Source organism: Primulina eburnea, chromosome 6 (assembly GCF_022965805.1).
Source record: "Primulina eburnea isolate SZY01 chromosome 6, ASM2296580v1, whole genome shotgun sequence".
Taxonomy (NCBI): domain Eukaryota; kingdom Viridiplantae; phylum Streptophyta; class Magnoliopsida; order Lamiales; family Gesneriaceae; genus Primulina; species Primulina eburnea.
In genome coordinates, this window is record NC_133106.1 from 29,460,382 (window position 1) to 29,476,967 (window position 16,586).

The 16,586-nt window shown below is 36.2% G+C and overlaps 3 protein-coding genes across 3 annotated transcripts; 2 read left to right on the forward strand and 1 right to left on the reverse strand.

Moving 5' to 3' along the window:
• Positions 1–264: 264 nt before the first annotated feature.
• Positions 265–3,525, reverse strand: LOC140834102 (uncharacterized). Its single transcript, XM_073198739.1, is given in 4 exon segments — positions 265–619; positions 1,343–1,670; positions 3,111–3,146; positions 3,149–3,525. Coding segments are annotated over 4 exon segments (681 nt in total). The 5' UTR covers positions 3,270–3,525; the 3' UTR covers positions 265–423.
• Positions 3,526–4,561: 1,036 nt separating this feature from the next.
• LOC140834103 (serrate RNA effector molecule-like) lies at positions 4,562–9,754 on the forward strand. The gene is given in 13 exon segments (XM_073198740.1): positions 4,562–5,095; positions 6,172–6,284; positions 6,479–6,536; positions 6,983–7,057; positions 7,207–7,281; positions 7,362–7,409; positions 7,560–7,628; positions 7,716–8,507; positions 8,583–8,631; positions 8,703–8,929; positions 9,086–9,182; positions 9,184–9,266; positions 9,364–9,754. Coding segments are annotated over 13 exon segments (2,214 nt in total). The 5' UTR covers positions 4,562–4,628; the 3' UTR covers positions 9,425–9,754.
• Positions 9,755–13,344: 3,590 nt separating this feature from the next.
• LOC140834104 (short-chain dehydrogenase/reductase 2b-like) lies at positions 13,345–15,580 on the forward strand. The gene is made up of 5 exons (XM_073198741.1): positions 13,345–13,503; positions 13,885–14,128; positions 14,517–14,594; positions 14,742–14,927; positions 15,058–15,580. Exons 1-5 carry the CDS (start codon positions 13,391–13,393, stop codon positions 15,433–15,435), a joined length of 999 nt encoding a protein of 332 aa, XP_073054842.1. The 5' UTR covers positions 13,345–13,390; the 3' UTR covers positions 15,436–15,580.
• Positions 15,581–16,586: the final 1,006 nt, after the last annotated feature.

Genomic DNA, 16,586 nt, shown 5'->3' on the forward strand with positions numbered 1-16,586 from the left:
ATTTATTTTATGTCTCCGATTTCAATTTTTGACCGAGATTGATATCATTTAATAGAACCAATGCAAACTTAGGAATATGTCTAGATGTTTGATTTCATGTGAATGAGCCAGCTGCAATGTGATGACATAAACACTGAAGCATTGTTTTAAATTTAAAAATTATGCTCACATTGTCACCTGGTTTAAAAGTGTCTTGATCATTCATCGTGTATGTGTCGTTCGCTAGTTTAAATGACATTTTTGCAATATAAAAAAAGAAATAGGTAACGAAAAGCAAGAACTTTAAAGAATTAATATTCATCACAGTATAGTCCATATATCAAGAAAGGAAGTTTTACATTGCTAGCTCGGTCCTAAAACATACCATTCTTTGTAGTTTTCGCAAATTGGAACAGAATAAGACACAATAAGAGATCGAAACGCTCACAGATTGATGAGTTTCCTATGCTGATGATGTCCAGCATCTCCATCGTGATCATGGAAAATAAGGGTCAAAACTCCGACCAGACAGAGAACTGAACCTACAAGAAGCTTGTCATACCGTTCTACCCAGTGGAACTTGAGCTGACTCGCACCATAGAACGAGAGTGCGACTAGTGAGGTCATCACCATAATCGTGCTGCAAAAATAAAATCATAATGTAGTAAGCCTAACGTTTTTGTGACAAGATAATACCAAGTTATATAGGTAGTCATAATATTGCAAAATTTAACAACAAAATCTATACGTCTGGTTATTGACGAAACTTGTTTAGACACCTGTATTACCATGATAACCTTAAAAACTAAATGCTATGAAAGATAGAAAAATAACAATAGTTTCCCTGCACAAATACAGATGATTAAAGGTAAGATCGTCTCCAATCTATAGTCATTGGTTACACAGTAGGAAAACACTTCAGATCTCATGGTCCTGTTATAAATCAAAATCTGTCCAGAAAAGCGACATTTTATTTTAAAATGCATTTTGGACCACACTATGTCTTGACCTCAAGGCAAATGTCCTGGAAATCAATAGCTCTACGGTGTCATTTACTTAGATGCATGATCAAATACGGTCATTCAAATAAAATACATGAAAATGACATCGGAGCACATTTGAAAAAGGAGATCTACAGTCAGTAAAAACAGGTCATCGCTGCAAGGCAAAAAACTGGCCATAAGTATGTAATAAAATGACCATAAACCATTTATTGTAGTAGCCACAACTAAATAGTTTATTTGGTATTTGTCATACTATTAATATATTTATCCTTCTGATGGCAGATTCACAGGCTCGTGCGGTTACTACAAAAAGTTCAACAATGTAAGCAAAAACTACAAATTAAAAAGCAAAATGATACCTGAATAACAGAACAATGATGGCAAGTACCATCATCGATGATGAGTTTCCAACAGCAAGGAAAACTGGAAGAGTGGTAGCACAAGGAGATAATGCAGGGACAAGAACAAGACCGGCAACCGCCATTTTTTCCATAGGTTGGTTGTGAGAATGACTGTGACCACCCTTTCCAGACAGAAACATTACTATGTAACTGCCACCAAGAATAACGAGTAACAAAGATGCAAGTTTATGCACAGTTTCCTCTCCTGCTATAGTGTTTGATATGGTGATTGCTGTTATACCAAGCAGCGAAGTGGATATCACATGTAATACAGCTCCAAATGCAGCTGCAGACCAGGAGATGGTTAACAGACCACTAAAACTATGAAACATAATTATACATCAAATTTGGCATAATCGGGATTATATTATGAAATCATCCTAATTAAAGAATTAGTCCTAAGAAACATAATGACTAGTCAGATGTGATAAGAGCACCGAAACTGAGGATTGTAAATTTATATTTTTTTCGTAAACCAACTATATAATCATCATCAAAGTAATAAAAAAGATTAATGCAGCAAGGTCCAGCAAAATTGTGGCATTTCATCACCACTTTTAGAAGATACCACATAGGGAAGATTAACTAATTCAATGCTCCTGTCGTCTGCCTGCATGTCTTTAAGAATGTTAAGAATGTGTAGCTTTTGTCCATTAAAATCAGAAGAAGGTTAGGTTCTAAATGTATCGAAAATTTGTAGCTTAAGTAAAAAGCTTGCTATTATTATCAACTGATGTTAAACGGTGTACCGGTTTTCATAATATAATTTCTAGCAGAAGTGCATTTATGCTGCTAATTCTTCCTTATTGCTTATCTTTCAAATTACAGAATGCAATTCCATAAATCTCTTTGAGGAAGAACAAAAATTACACCAATACGGCAAAGAAAGCCAAATAGTAGAGCAGTTAGTTCATCAAAACTTGGGTCTTGATTCGAGTTCAACAAGGTTTGTGTGTGAAAAGCAAATTAGAGTGAAAAGATCAGCTTCAGTTATCAGGAAATAGCGCGACAATTTCTGACAATAAAAGCACAAGATTTACAAGTATGTTACTTTTCACGAGAACCCCATGCTTAAACAACACATGATCATCAAGATTATTTCAGAACATCAAATTCAATCTAAACTGGACACTAGTTCGGCAATCATAGCAATGATTGACTAGTTTCCATACAATAAATGTCTGGTGCGGGTAGACAACAGGCCGGGTGACTCCTTAAATTTTCTTGAAATGGTAGCTTGATGTAATGTTTGCCAAAACCCCGTGGCAGAACGAGAATGGTTCCCCAAAATTTTCCATTTTGGTTACCCTCGCAGCTCTTATTGGCGATGCTATATCTGAAGAAAGAGGAGAGACGAACGCTTCTCGATAATTCTGGGACCGTAGGCGGCAGGGGAATCTCCTCATTTGAACATATTTTCAGATTTCGTTAACAACATGCAGTATACACCAAAAATCCAAGAAAAGAAGTCCATGAACATAAAACAGCTCACAAAATCCCTGTACTAACGAAATCATATAAGAAATCATTTTATATCCTTTTCTCCTTCGAATAACCAAGAAATCCACCACCAGATCTTACAAAACAATCAAAAACCCAGAAGACCCCTTTTCCCTAACATTAACAAAATCATATATTTCTCAAGATTCTTCGCAAAATAAAATAAACTAAAAACCTAAGTTCCATAAATAACCAAAACAAAACCAATAATTAAAGCATTACTCACTGACTAGGAGAGTACGAGAAAGCGTCCATTTCTGGCGCGGCCCACAATGGAGAATGGCAGCCAGTGGGTTGGAATGAAAGAATGCAGAAGCGACACCGTAGCTATGCCGCCGATCGTCGACAAATCTTCGGCAGTTATACTGAATTTCCCAGCTTCCATTGCCGATTCCCCGCTTTTTCTTGAATTTACTCGCCGATACAATTATCCGCGAATCAACCAACTATAGCGGTTGCTAGGGATTTTCAGGTGCTTCAAATTATAAATTTTTATATTTTATATGAAAAAATAATTCAGGTATGTACGAGATTTTGGAGAGAAATCTGAATACAGGCAAATTGGTAAGTGTGTTTCCTATTTTATTTTGGAAAAATTAGGTGGAGCAGGTAATTTCCGACGGGTGTGTCATTTTATTTCGTGATTAGGATTAGGATTAGTGAAGTTGGAGTAAGACTGTCATTCTTAAATAGTATATTTATTGTCAAATAAAATGTGGGCACGTTTTGGAGATAACAAACATATTCCCAGTTGTGTATAGCTAATTAAGAGTCAGGATGGTTCAACTCTATCGATATTCACAATAAAAAGTAATATTCATAGTATAAAAAATAATATTTTTTCATGGATGACCCAAAATAATAGATCTGTATCACAAATACAACCCGTGAGACCGTCAGACAAGTTTTTGCCGCTAATTAAAGTCCGAGCTAGACTCTCGTGAACTTGTACTTTTACATTCATCCGGACTACAACGCTAGAAGAACTCAAGTTATCTTGTTTGGTTATCTTAGAGAATGAATTCAACCAGACTGATTTTATGGTACCTGCAGACCTTGCTAGCTAAACATTATATGGACACCAACGAGATATATCAGAGTTTAACTCGAGAATATTATCATATGAGACAAATTATTAAAATATCATTCTCTCACATCTAACACATATAAAGAGTCATATATTATCGAATCCAAATAACATCCAAGGTATTCAACGTCTCATACAATTTTTATAATGGAGACAATGGCATGTGTCATTTTCGAAAAAAAATTTGGCTAATCAATAAAGTTGTGTGTCATTCAAGAAAATGTTAAAATTGGAAACATTGTTTATAAAGAGATCAAAATATTTTTCGTTTTGGTCTACTGATCTTTTGCGCACACAGAAACATTCTCAAGAATTAGCAATCTTTCTCTAGATTTTATACATTATCGGTTGTCCATCGGTTGTCCATCGGTCGTCAATATGCGTTTTTCTATTATTTTTTTTTACGATTTGTGAAGGTAAAAATATATAGAATTCTTATAAAATGAGGCCTTATTCGAAAAATAAATCTTATTTTGTTTTAAACATGTAAAACATTTTTGTATAAAAAAGAATGCCCCTGTTCTTATATTTTAGCAGACCAGTGGAAGGCTATAAAGGTAATTTAACAGGATAACATATTATCCATATCTCTTGAGACCTCAGATCTCGCATTCTTCGCGGTCCTGGAATTAGGGTTTTGCTGCAAGTCTGATCGCCATGGCTGAAGTCTTGAATGCTACCGAAGAAAACCTCGATCATCGACCAGACGAGAACCCCGACACCACCAACAGCACCAAACTCACCACCACTGACCTTCCCGACGCTACCGCCGACGCTGCGTCATCGCCTCCTCCTCCTCCTACGCAGCCGCGCAGAGGCATTAGAGAGCGTGACCGCAGCTCTCGAGAACGGCGTGAAGACAGAGACTTTGATCGGCCGCCGCGGCGTGAATTCTATGATCGGAATCGCTCGCCTCCGCCGCCCCGAGAGAGGGATTATCACAAGCGGGGCAGGCCGAGTCCCAGTCCTCCACCACCCCCTTACAGAGAGCGACGTGGAGGAGGGCCTCACTCGCCTCCACCTCGGCGGTCTCCTCCGTTTCCACCGTATAAAAGGAGGAGAGGCGATGGATATGAAGGACGGAGAGGTAGTCCTAGAGGAGGGTTTGGGCATGGGGATCGAAGGTTAGCTTTCCGGATATAAAATTTGTGCGCACAGTTGGAGGGCCATGTCAAGTATACTAGTTTAGTTGTTTCTTTCAAAAACTATAGCAGATTCACACTATCTTTGGATGGTAAAAAAAATATGATCTTTTGATGGAATAATAACTCTTGTGGTGAAGTCGCTGGTTTAGGTTTGAAATTATGGTATAAGTTGGGTGTCGGTGCGATTTATGTTCCTGATTATTATTGCATTAGCTGTGTGCCCTTTAGTTGTCTTCTAACTTGTTGTTTTGTGATTTGGGCGGAGGCTGCTGGGGAAACTTCTGAGTTCCAAGTTTTAGTGCACTGTGTTGATGGCTGCAACAGTTCATTAAGTTACTAGAACTGAATTTTTTGAAAGTATTTTTTAAATAAACTAGAACATCAGACAAGCATGAATTCGTTAACTGTAAGTACTATAATAAGAAAAATATAGTATTTAAATTGCTGTTGTTAAAATGCCCTTATTCCTCTAGACAAGTGCAGGGTTGACTGCTAGCAATAAGTTATAACATGATAGCCATTGCAATGTGAATTTCACGTGTATCAAATATCCAGTGGGGGATGGAACTATTGCCATTGTTATATCAGAACCCACTACTCTTGTCGGTATTGCCGCCATATGGAACGGAGGCATCATTCAATTCTGAATTCATCTGTTCTGATCTTAAATGACCCACGTGAGAAAATTATGATTTGGATAGTTTAGACTTTAGAGATCACCTTGATAAACTGGCTTTTAACACCTGATCACATTTTATGTTTTCAGAGCTCTAGTAAAAAGTGAAACACATGAAAGTACTCATTACCTTAAAATTAACTGCCTATGCTTTAGTTTATATTTGAAGACCTGCAATAGCTGCAGTTTACGGGTTTTTGGATGCCATGCATAGTAATCATATCTGGATCCAGTTTTTGGCATATTTTTGTGTCTCTGCTTGCTGAGTAAAGTTTTTGATAGAGAAGTGTTTTTTTTTGTTTTTTTTTTCTTTTGTTTTGCAACTTAGGACTTCTGATCATGATTTCTAGTGTGGATGTAATAGAGCTTTTTTGTTCAGGTTTGCGTATGATTATCCTGGTGGATACGACCGTGAGATGGGGGGTAGACCTGGTTATTTGGATGAAAGGCCTCATGGACGACATATGGGCCGGTCATCTGGAGGTTATCAAGGTGGTCCTATAGTGGTGATAGACTGATAGACATTTAAAATTTTGCCTTTATTCTTTACGAGAACAACAGATTGTTTTGTTCCTTAGCCATTCACGTTTCGTGGGTCGGTTTTTGTGTATTATATTTTGTGTTTTTCCTAGATAACTCTATTGGTTTGATCATATCTTCAATTTTTATTGTATTTTTTCCTGCAGATTGGGATCCTGGTCGTGGAGGTTTTGCTGATGCTTTCCCTACTGGGGGACCCCAAAGGTATAATTATATTCTTTTGGAATGTTGATTTGTCTGACTTTGCGCATTCGTCATCATTCTCAGCTTCAATACGTGTCCAGTTGTATGTAAGTTCCTGTTCTTTTTTATCATTTGTGGACTCTTAAGTGCTGATTAGCTAGCTAGATGACACTGTTAAATTGAATTAACACATGAAAATTGAAGAAGTGAACTTTGTTCGATGTACGAACCTGCATTCTTTATTTGTATTAAGAGCTGATAATACTGTTAGCACGGTCTTCATGATTTTATGTGGCTGTTTTTTTTACCTTTAAAAGGGGTGTTCAGAAGGTTTAGCTTTGCAATTTGGATATACATGTGGATCTGAATTTAAGCTAATCATATTTCTTAAGAAAATTTTGTTTGGGATATGGTGTATGGGCTTTATACCTTAAGCTTAGATAAAATGACATATAGTGTCTTTTCAGGGAAGGAATGATGTCTTATAAGCAGTTCATTCAGGAGCTTGAAGATGATATTCTGCCAACTGAAGCTGAGCGCAGGTCAGACTTTGACTGTGTCAGTTTTATGGGTTCAACTATTTGATATTTTCTATTTATTCTATGCTTGTTATTACCTTTCATTTTTGTTGCACTTCCTTTTATTTCTAATAATAATAATAATATGAAACTAATATGCTGAGCATGATCAGGTATCAAGAATACAAGTCAGAGTACATATCAACTCAGAAAAGAGCTTATTTTAATGCACATAAAGATGAAGAATGGTACAGATAATCTTTGTCTTCGTTTTACAATATTTATCCAGCTTTTTGTGCCTCTTCTCTCAGTTTCTTTGCTTGTTCAGGTTGAAAGATAAATATCATCCAACAAACTTACTTGCTGTCATAGAACGGTTAGCATATAATGTTTATTTTTTTTTAAGTTTGCTTTAATCCATTTCATACATTTCATGAATCTTGTGGACTGCTTACTAGATGCCTGTTGCTTAAGTTCTTGTATTCCTGGTTTGCATTTGATTTTTCTGAATGCATCTTCATTGTAGGAGGAATGAAGTTGCAAAGAAGTTGGCCAAGGATTTTCAGCTTGATCTGCAGAATGGGACCTTGGATTTGTAAGATAATCTCATGGTGTTTCCATATTTAAACCACGATAATTATTTTTTGTTGAATTAATGTGAATAACTTTTCTATGTGAGCAGAGGTCCTAGCTTCAATCCTTCTTCAAACCGAGCAGAACAGTCCAGTGAACCTAATTCTGATGATGATGCAGATGTGGGTGGCAAACGAAGACGGCATGGTCGGGTTGGTGCTAAGGATTCTGATCTCTTGGCTGCCCCAAAGGCTCATCCCATCAGTTCTGAGCCGAGAAGAATACAGGTTGATGTTGAACGAGCACAGTCTCTTGTTAGGAAGCTTGATGCAGAAAAGGGGATCGAGGATAATGTTTTATGCCGAGCTGATAATGATAGAATGAGTAGAGATAAAACCCACAGCAGCTCAAGTGGTCCAGTCATTATTATACGTGGCTTAAGTACGATTAAAGGTCTCGAGGGAATTGAGCTTCTGGACACTCTTCTCACTTATCTCTGGCGCATTCATGGGCTTGATTATTATGGATTGATTGAATCAAATGAAGCCAAAGGTCTCCGGCATGTTAGAATTGATGGCAAGAATGCAGATGCAAATGGGAAGGATTGGGAGAGCAAATTGGATTCCCACTGGCAAGAGAGACTGAAGAGTTTGGATCTATTGGAAATAATGACTGCAAAGGAGAAGATAGATGTTGCGGCTACTGAAGCTTTGGATCCCCATGTTCGCAAAATTAGAGATGAAAAATATGGATGGAAGTATGGATGTGGAGCAAAGGGTTGTACAAAGCTCTTCCATGCTGCTGAGTTTGTTCACAAACATTTGAAGTTAAAACATCCTGAAGTGGTAATGGAACTGACATCAAAAGTGCGTGAAGAATTATATTTCCAGAACTACATGGAGTAAGTGTGCACCAATTGTACTGTGTCAATTTATTTGGCATCCTGCTTGAGGTTTATAACTGTCATTTATTACAGTGACGAAAATGCACCTGGAGGGACTCCTATCATGCAACCATCTTTTCCGGTATGGTTTATTCATGAGCACCATAATTCCTTTATGGTACACTGTTACAAGTTATTGGCATGTCTTTGTAGAAGGAGAAGCCTCATAGGCGTGGACCTGGCCGCCGAGAACGTGATGAAAATCCTTTTGATAGATCTGATGAACTTCAGTCAGGGGATTTTCCATCCAACAATGATGGTGCCCCGGGAAGCAATGGTGATGAACCAATGTTTGATGCTTTTGGAGGGCAAGGCATAGCTGTGGCTTCCTTCCCTTCAGACATAGCTCCACCTTTATTGATGCCTGTTCCTGGTGCGGGGTAAGGCCTTTTCCCCTTGCTCCATGAAAATTACATTTTTCCCTCTTTTCTTCTGAGGTTTACATATTCTCCCTTGTAATCGAAATGATCATCATGACATTCATATTTCGTTATTATATTTTTGTTCACGGGTATATATATAATCATGGATTGCAGTCCGCTTGGGCCTTTTGTTCCGGCCCCTCCTGAAGTAGCAATGCGCATGTTGCGAGACCATGGAGGCCCATCCCCATTTGAAGGTGGTAGAAATGGAAGGTCAGGGTCCCCAGTTAGGTGGACCTGCCCCCATAATTGCATTACCCCCAACATTTCGACAGGATCCTCGACGTCTCAGAAGGTTCAGTTTAGATTTTGAGTAGCGAATACAGATTTTGAATTATATCAATGGCGGCCTCCGTTTTATGCTTACCTTACCATATCTAACAATGTTGCAGCTATAATGACCTGGATGCACCTGAAGACGAAGTCACCGTAATTGATTACAGGAGTTTGTAGATTCACTATATGGTTAATCAATGGCCAAATAAAATCGAATCAACTGCCGTGATTCAAGTTATCCCGATATGGAAAAGGAAGCAACCCGTCTCACAATTCTTCCCACACTCGGGTTATCGACTCCTTATTTTTGAGATTTTGCTAGAGCTTTTGGCGTTGTCAAAAAATTTACTGAATTATTTTTCTCCCTCGCCTTCACCGTGTTATCGTGGGAGGAAATACGGTGTTCACACTGTTCTGTTCATGTAATATCTTATTACTTAGTAGACATATGATTGAGTTATTACAATCTCCTTTAGTGAATCAAATCCTTTTGTGTTTGTGGAAAAATCGATGAAATTTCATCGATGTCGGTGAAATATTTCTAGCAGTATGAATCACGTAAAACAATGATACAAGAGATTTTATGCTTGTGATATTTTTCTGTGTTCGATAATTTTTTGCATTTTTCACGTTTCCCTGGAGTAGGGAATGCAATTTTCCGCTAAAACCATACGATACGCAACTGGGAATGGTCCTGTATGTTAAACTTCTATCGACAAAAAATGGAATATTTCATTGTTCTGTCCTATTGTTTACATTCATTCTCATTTTCGTCCTTTAAGTTTTCATTTGTCGTTTATATACTTAATGTTTTCTATTTTGACCCAATTATACTTTAATTCCACTTTTACCCCTGTTCTATGTTTTGGTAGTTGTAGTCCATCCATCATTTAGTGGAGTGGTTGGATCTAAGGTGAGATCGGGTAAGGACCCATCCCGTAATTCATTTATCCAGTCCCCATCCCAATAAGAATTTGAAACATTTTTTTCTTCCAATCCCATCCCCAACACGTGTCGGGACCATCTGTGTGAGACATATCCATAGTCCTCAACTCCTCATGTTTTTCTGGTGGAGATGTCATCTACAGTGAGTGATGAAACAAGAGGTGTTTCATTCTCTGGAGAACTTGATGAACTTCTGAATATTCAAGTATGGTCTTCTTAGCTTGATGACGTGGAAAGCTTCGTGTGAGCTTTTCCCAGCTAGTTCTAGTATTTCACTGAAAAAATAGAGCTTCAGAATGTCTCAATTGGACAAATAATAGTTGTTTGCTCATATTTCATGAACAGCTTCATGAATCCACTTAGGTAGTGCAAATATTTTTGAAAAACTAGGTGATGTAGTATAGACCGACATATTAACCTCAAATTCATATCATAGCTTGACCTCCTCAAAGTATGAATTTAGTTTCACCCATACATTCGAATATTTTCCTACTATATTAACCCAAAATGTGACTTGGCTTATTCTCATTAAATAATGAATAATAATGTTAATTAAATATGACTGTTGTCAGATTGTAGTGGTTAACACCAAATTTAAATTTTAATGTATTGTACTTCTTCACATGGAGGCCACAGTATTGTAATGGTTTGTGGAGTAAAATTAGAATTTCGGTGTTCTGCGTAATTAATATGAAGAAAAAAAACTTAATATTTTATACCCAAATTCTATTTTAACTTGAGTAAAGATGCCAAGTAATCTCTAGCCATTATTTAAAACTGACTCATTTCTAGCTACAATACATGCATAAACGAATGAATAAATAAGCAAAATTTATTTTTTCTTCTCTCAGCAAAATGGTTTTGCTGGGATGACCTAACGACAGCGAACTCATGTTTGATTCTTTGGTCATTTAGATAGGATGAGAGAGCTTTATTCGTAAATTTAGTGCACATATCAATTCTTCCAATCTATCACAAGAGATTTCTCATTTTACAAATTTTTTAAATTCTTTACAAGTTGGATACTTGTCTGGTCTTTGGATAGTTGAAATATCACCCAAATATACCTGGAATAATCATGTACTATCACTAGAGTGTACCTCATCCTCCCTAATCTATTCACTTGTATAGAACCAAATAAATCATTGTGCAGCAGATCAAATAAATTAGTGGAAAAATTATGCACTCCGTTTTTAGAAGTAGATCTAATTTTCTTGCCCGACTAGCATGCAGTACAGATCTTATTTTTAATAAAATCAACTTTCGATAGTATGTTCACTAACGTTTTCATGCTCAAATTGAAAATATATTTGAAATTTAAGTGATTTAGTTGCTTGTGTCATAACCAATGTTTATTAGCATTTAAAGCAACAAAAACATGTAGGAACAACAATTTGATAATCAATCCAACTTTATAGGCGTTTTGTTCTATTAGTCTGGTTAGCATGATGGTACCATTGCTAGATTTTATAGTGCATGTGTGCTTATGGAATTCAACAGAATAACTATTATCACACGACTGGATAATGCTAATCAAGTTGTAGCAAAGATTTTCAACTAGGAGCATGTTATTGATAATAAATTTTTTCGTGGATAACTTTACTCTTACCAACAGCCTTATCCTCGGAGTTGTCACCAAAACAATATTTTGGTATAGCAACGGCTTGATCTCTCCTTCATAAATTAGCCTAAGTGGCATACGTCGCGTATTTCTTTCAATTATTGTCGGTTTTAATTGAAGGGATTGAATGAATGTCAGATGAATAACGATAATATAAATATACAATGTATCGTTTGATGTACTTGATGAATGTGATATCATATATAATTTTTTTTATTAATCGATCTCATTTTTTTTTCTCGTTTTTTATTCATCACAATTTCATCAATTGGTCCACCATGACACTATATATGGTTGCATTAGACATTACTCTTCACACACATGATGAGCATATGATAAACACGATAATAATACAAATTTTTATTATCTCTATTTGGGAATTCAAAAACAAAAAAAAAATTGAAGGAGTGACAACATAATTATCATGACACAAGGACTGAGTAGCGATTAATATTTGAAGATTTACTCATAAAATATTATTAGTAAAAAAATGTAAATTCTTTCAAATATTTAAGGAGTGGGTCTCATGTGAGACCGTCTCACGGATCCTAATCTGTGAGACGGGTCAACTTACCCATATTAACAATAAAAAGTAATACTCTTAGCATAATAAATAATATTTTTTCATGGATGACCCAAATAAGAGATCCGTATCACAAATACGACCCGTGAAACCGTCTCACATAAATTTTTGTCATATTTAAGACCCTAAAATTAAGTATGATCCCATTTATCCATGGAAAATGATAGCTGGAAATTATGGTCACTGGTGGAATTGCATATTCCGTATATGCTGTCGCAACACAAATAAAAAATTGCTGTGCATTGTAGCTTTCAAGAACCAAAATATTTCGGTTATGCCGACAGAAAAAATCGAACCCGTACGATTTTCATCGTTTATTAAATCTCACTTATCTGTCAAATGGAGAAAACAATTGACCAAACAAAAAAGATTATATAATACTCAAACTTATGTATAAATAAGTATATTATGATTAATTTTAGGTTATTTTATGCTACATCTGAAATAACATTTTCACAAAAATTAATTTTGTGAGACGAGTCTTCTATTTGGTCAATTTATGAAAAAAATATTATTTTTTATGTTAAAAATATTGTTTTTATTATAAGTCATGAATAAAGATCTGTGAGACCTGTCTATCAAGAAAATATCAGGTATAATCGTATAAAGATATGTGAAATCATATCATAAGAAACTTACTTTATATTTTTTATACAACATCACAAACAATTTTTAGTCCAAGTAAAATCTTGGAGCATCGTCCGGCATTGTTATGATTAATAATCACAAAAACTGTTGTGAGACGGTCTCACGGATCAATTTTGTGAAACAGATATTCTATATAGGTCACACACACAAAAAAATATTACTTTTTATATAAAATATATTAATTTTTATTGTAAATATGAATATGATTGATCCGTCTCACGAATAAAAATACGTAAGACCGTTCCTTGCTCATTAATAATCCAGCGTAGACAGATAGAAAAACACAAACAACAAATAAAATTAGCCACCACCCCCTATTATCGGGTTGTATATAGATTATTTAAATATGGTCACCATCATGCACCTCCGCCACTCCAATCACCATTATCTCCATAAGCCACACACTTGGAAGCTTAGCAACTATTCAAGAATTGCAGAAATGGGTCAGCAAACAATGAGGTGAACACCATTAAGACCAATTCTATAACTGTATTCATTTTCCGTGCTAGTCGGATTCAAATTCATCGGGGGTCGTGAAATTTATCGGTTTCGAATGAATTAAGAAAGGTTTTTTTTTTTTACAAGAGTGAGATTTTGTTGAAATTGAATACTTAGTTCCGGATCTGTTTAAATGTGATGAATCTGTATGGGTCTTTATTTTCTAGCATATTCAGCTCGAAGGATCCAGTAATTTGTGAAATTTTATGGAAATTTCTGATTTACCAGTCCACTTGATTGATTTCTGATTCAACATGAATCCCATATTTTTGGTGATCTTGGAAGTCATTTTGCGGAACCATAGATAGTATTATATTGAGGGTTGACTGTGTTTTCACGTAGGTACGCAGTGGTGACCGGAGCAAACAAGGGTATCGGTTTTGAGACCGTCCGGCAGCTTGCAAAAGCTGGAGTCACTGTTGTTTTAACAGCAAGAAATGAGAAGAGGGGTACCGAAGCCACGAAAGCAGTGATCGAATCGGGTTTCTCGAATGTAGTATTCCATCAGTTAGATGTTCAAGACAAGCAGAGCATTGCAGATTTGGCTAAGTTCGTAACAACCGAGTTTGGCAGACTTGATATCTTGGTATGTGTAATGATTTATGTTAAATAGTTGCCACTCAAAATCATGAATAATTTAGTTCTGTTTCTAGATACATGGGTAGAGTTAATTATGGTTGGATCAAATAAATTTCATATGTTTTCAATGTCTGTATTAATATGGGATTCATGTACATCGCACAGTCGTTCCTCGTAGAATGTTGACAAGATTTAATGTCGATGCTTAATGGAGACTAACTATTCTTGATCTTAACATTGTACAGTTTATATCAGACTTTTTCTTTATTTATTTTACTCAAGTACTGCACAAATTAGGCGTTTCTGAACCCGTCAAGAAGCAAAATTCTGGTACAAACCCTGACTAATTGCTTCCCTTTCAGACTAGACTAATCCAAGTTTACCTGTTTCTGCAGGTGAACAATGCTGGAGCTTCTGGAGTTGTAGTTGATGAAGATAGACTAAGGGCTTTAAACATCGATCCTGTACATTGGGTGAGAAACAGAAAGCACATCGCTTAAGAATCCTCGCTACACAGTCCAAATGTTTAGTCTAAAATAGTGTTTCTAGATGATACGTTAATTCATCTACAGACATATTTAGCTCACACGAAAAGATTGCATCTCTTTTTATCTATGCAGCTATCAGGGAAGGCGACAAACATGGTTCAAGATTCAATGATAACAACCTATGAAAAGGCAAAAGAATGCTTAGAGACGAATTACTATGGTGTCAAGAATCTAACCGAAGCTCTTCTTCCTTTACTAGAGCTTTCAACCATGGGTGCAAGAATCGTGAATGTCTCTTCCCTGAGGAGTGAACTAAAAGTAATCATATTATCATCGTAGATACTCTACTTGCCATAAGTCAGATCGATTTGATGACTTGGACATCTGTTTTCTACGCAAAATCTAAATTAGTCTACTGATCTTTAATCTTTACTCTGTTATTATGCAGCGTATCCCAAATGAGCAGAGAAGACAAGTACTTGGCGATCTTGATAATCTAACAGAAGAGAAAATTGATGTGATACTGCAGAAGTTTTTGCAAGATGTCCAAAAGGATGCTCTTGAAGCCAATGGGTGGCAAAAGATGCTACCAGCTTACAGCATATCAAAGGCCAGTCTTAATGCATACACTAGACTTCTTGCAAAGAAGTATCCAAATATGTGTATTAACTGTGTACATCCAGGATATGTCAAAACCGATATTAATTGGAATACGGGAACAATGACACTGGAAGAGGGAGCTGAAGGCCCTGTCATGCTGGCTCTTCTACCCGAGGGAGGTCCAACCGGCTGTTATTTCGATCGTACCCAAGTGGCTGAGTTTTGATTATCCATGTGGCTGAGTTCTGATCACTTCACATTTAAGAAAATCATTTGAGCTTCTTATCTTTTCAAGGATCAGTGAGGCAGCCCTGATGTACTTAATGCTCTGATACTATTTCTATATGAATAAAACCATGTTGGAACTTCTATTTTTTTTGCTTTTATAGAATCCAAGGAGGAATAACTTCTCGGACTAGCCTAATGGCATTTATCAGTTTCTGCTCAGATTCAGTTAACACTAACACTTATCATCCCATTTGTTGTACAGAAAATATGCAGAGCGATAGTGCCAAATAACCAACAGACCGCAATATTAAAGCTCCGGAAAAAAAAAATAACACCTTTCTATATCTATAATAAATATTATCTATATCTATCTATGAGTTAGTTTTTTTAGAGACGATTTCACGAATCTATATTCGTAAGACGAGTCAACATGATTTATACCTACCATGAGAAGTCATACTTGTGGCATAAAAAGTAATACGTTTTCATGAGTTGGGTTAGATCGGGTCGGTGATCTTTCAACCAAAATTAACTTGTGAGACGGTTTTACAAGAGTTTGTGTCAGACCGATATTTTCAAAATAATATTGCTACTATGTGATTATACCAAACACCAACACCAAACAATTTGTATCAGTATATCAATGCAAATTAGAAGACAAAATAAACTCTGAAGTGGTTTCCCATAAATGTTATCAAATGACACTGGATGCAGAGCCAGCGTATCAATATTGTCAATTTGAAACGCATGTATAGTTGAGTTTAAATAACAAAAAAACATAAACACCAGAGAAGAGAATAATGTCTGCGCCGTTGGCCCACAACCACCAGTAACATGATCCAAGATTTTCTCGTTTTCTTCATTTTCTCGACGTAGGAATCTATTTGAAGAGAAATGGGGACTGCCATTTGTGATGTCATTTATTAGGCAATGATAATTAAGTTTAATCACACATATAATAATACATAATATATAAATTTAAATGCAGTGAGGAGTTGGAAATTAAAAAATTAACAAAATAAAACTCTTAACACACGTAAATCTGACAAGGAGGCTGATTTACAAAGTTAAAGTGTGGCTAAGGATATCCGTTTTGATACGCTGACATACCTACCGTACACACCTATGTGAACATCGATGAGGCGTCAC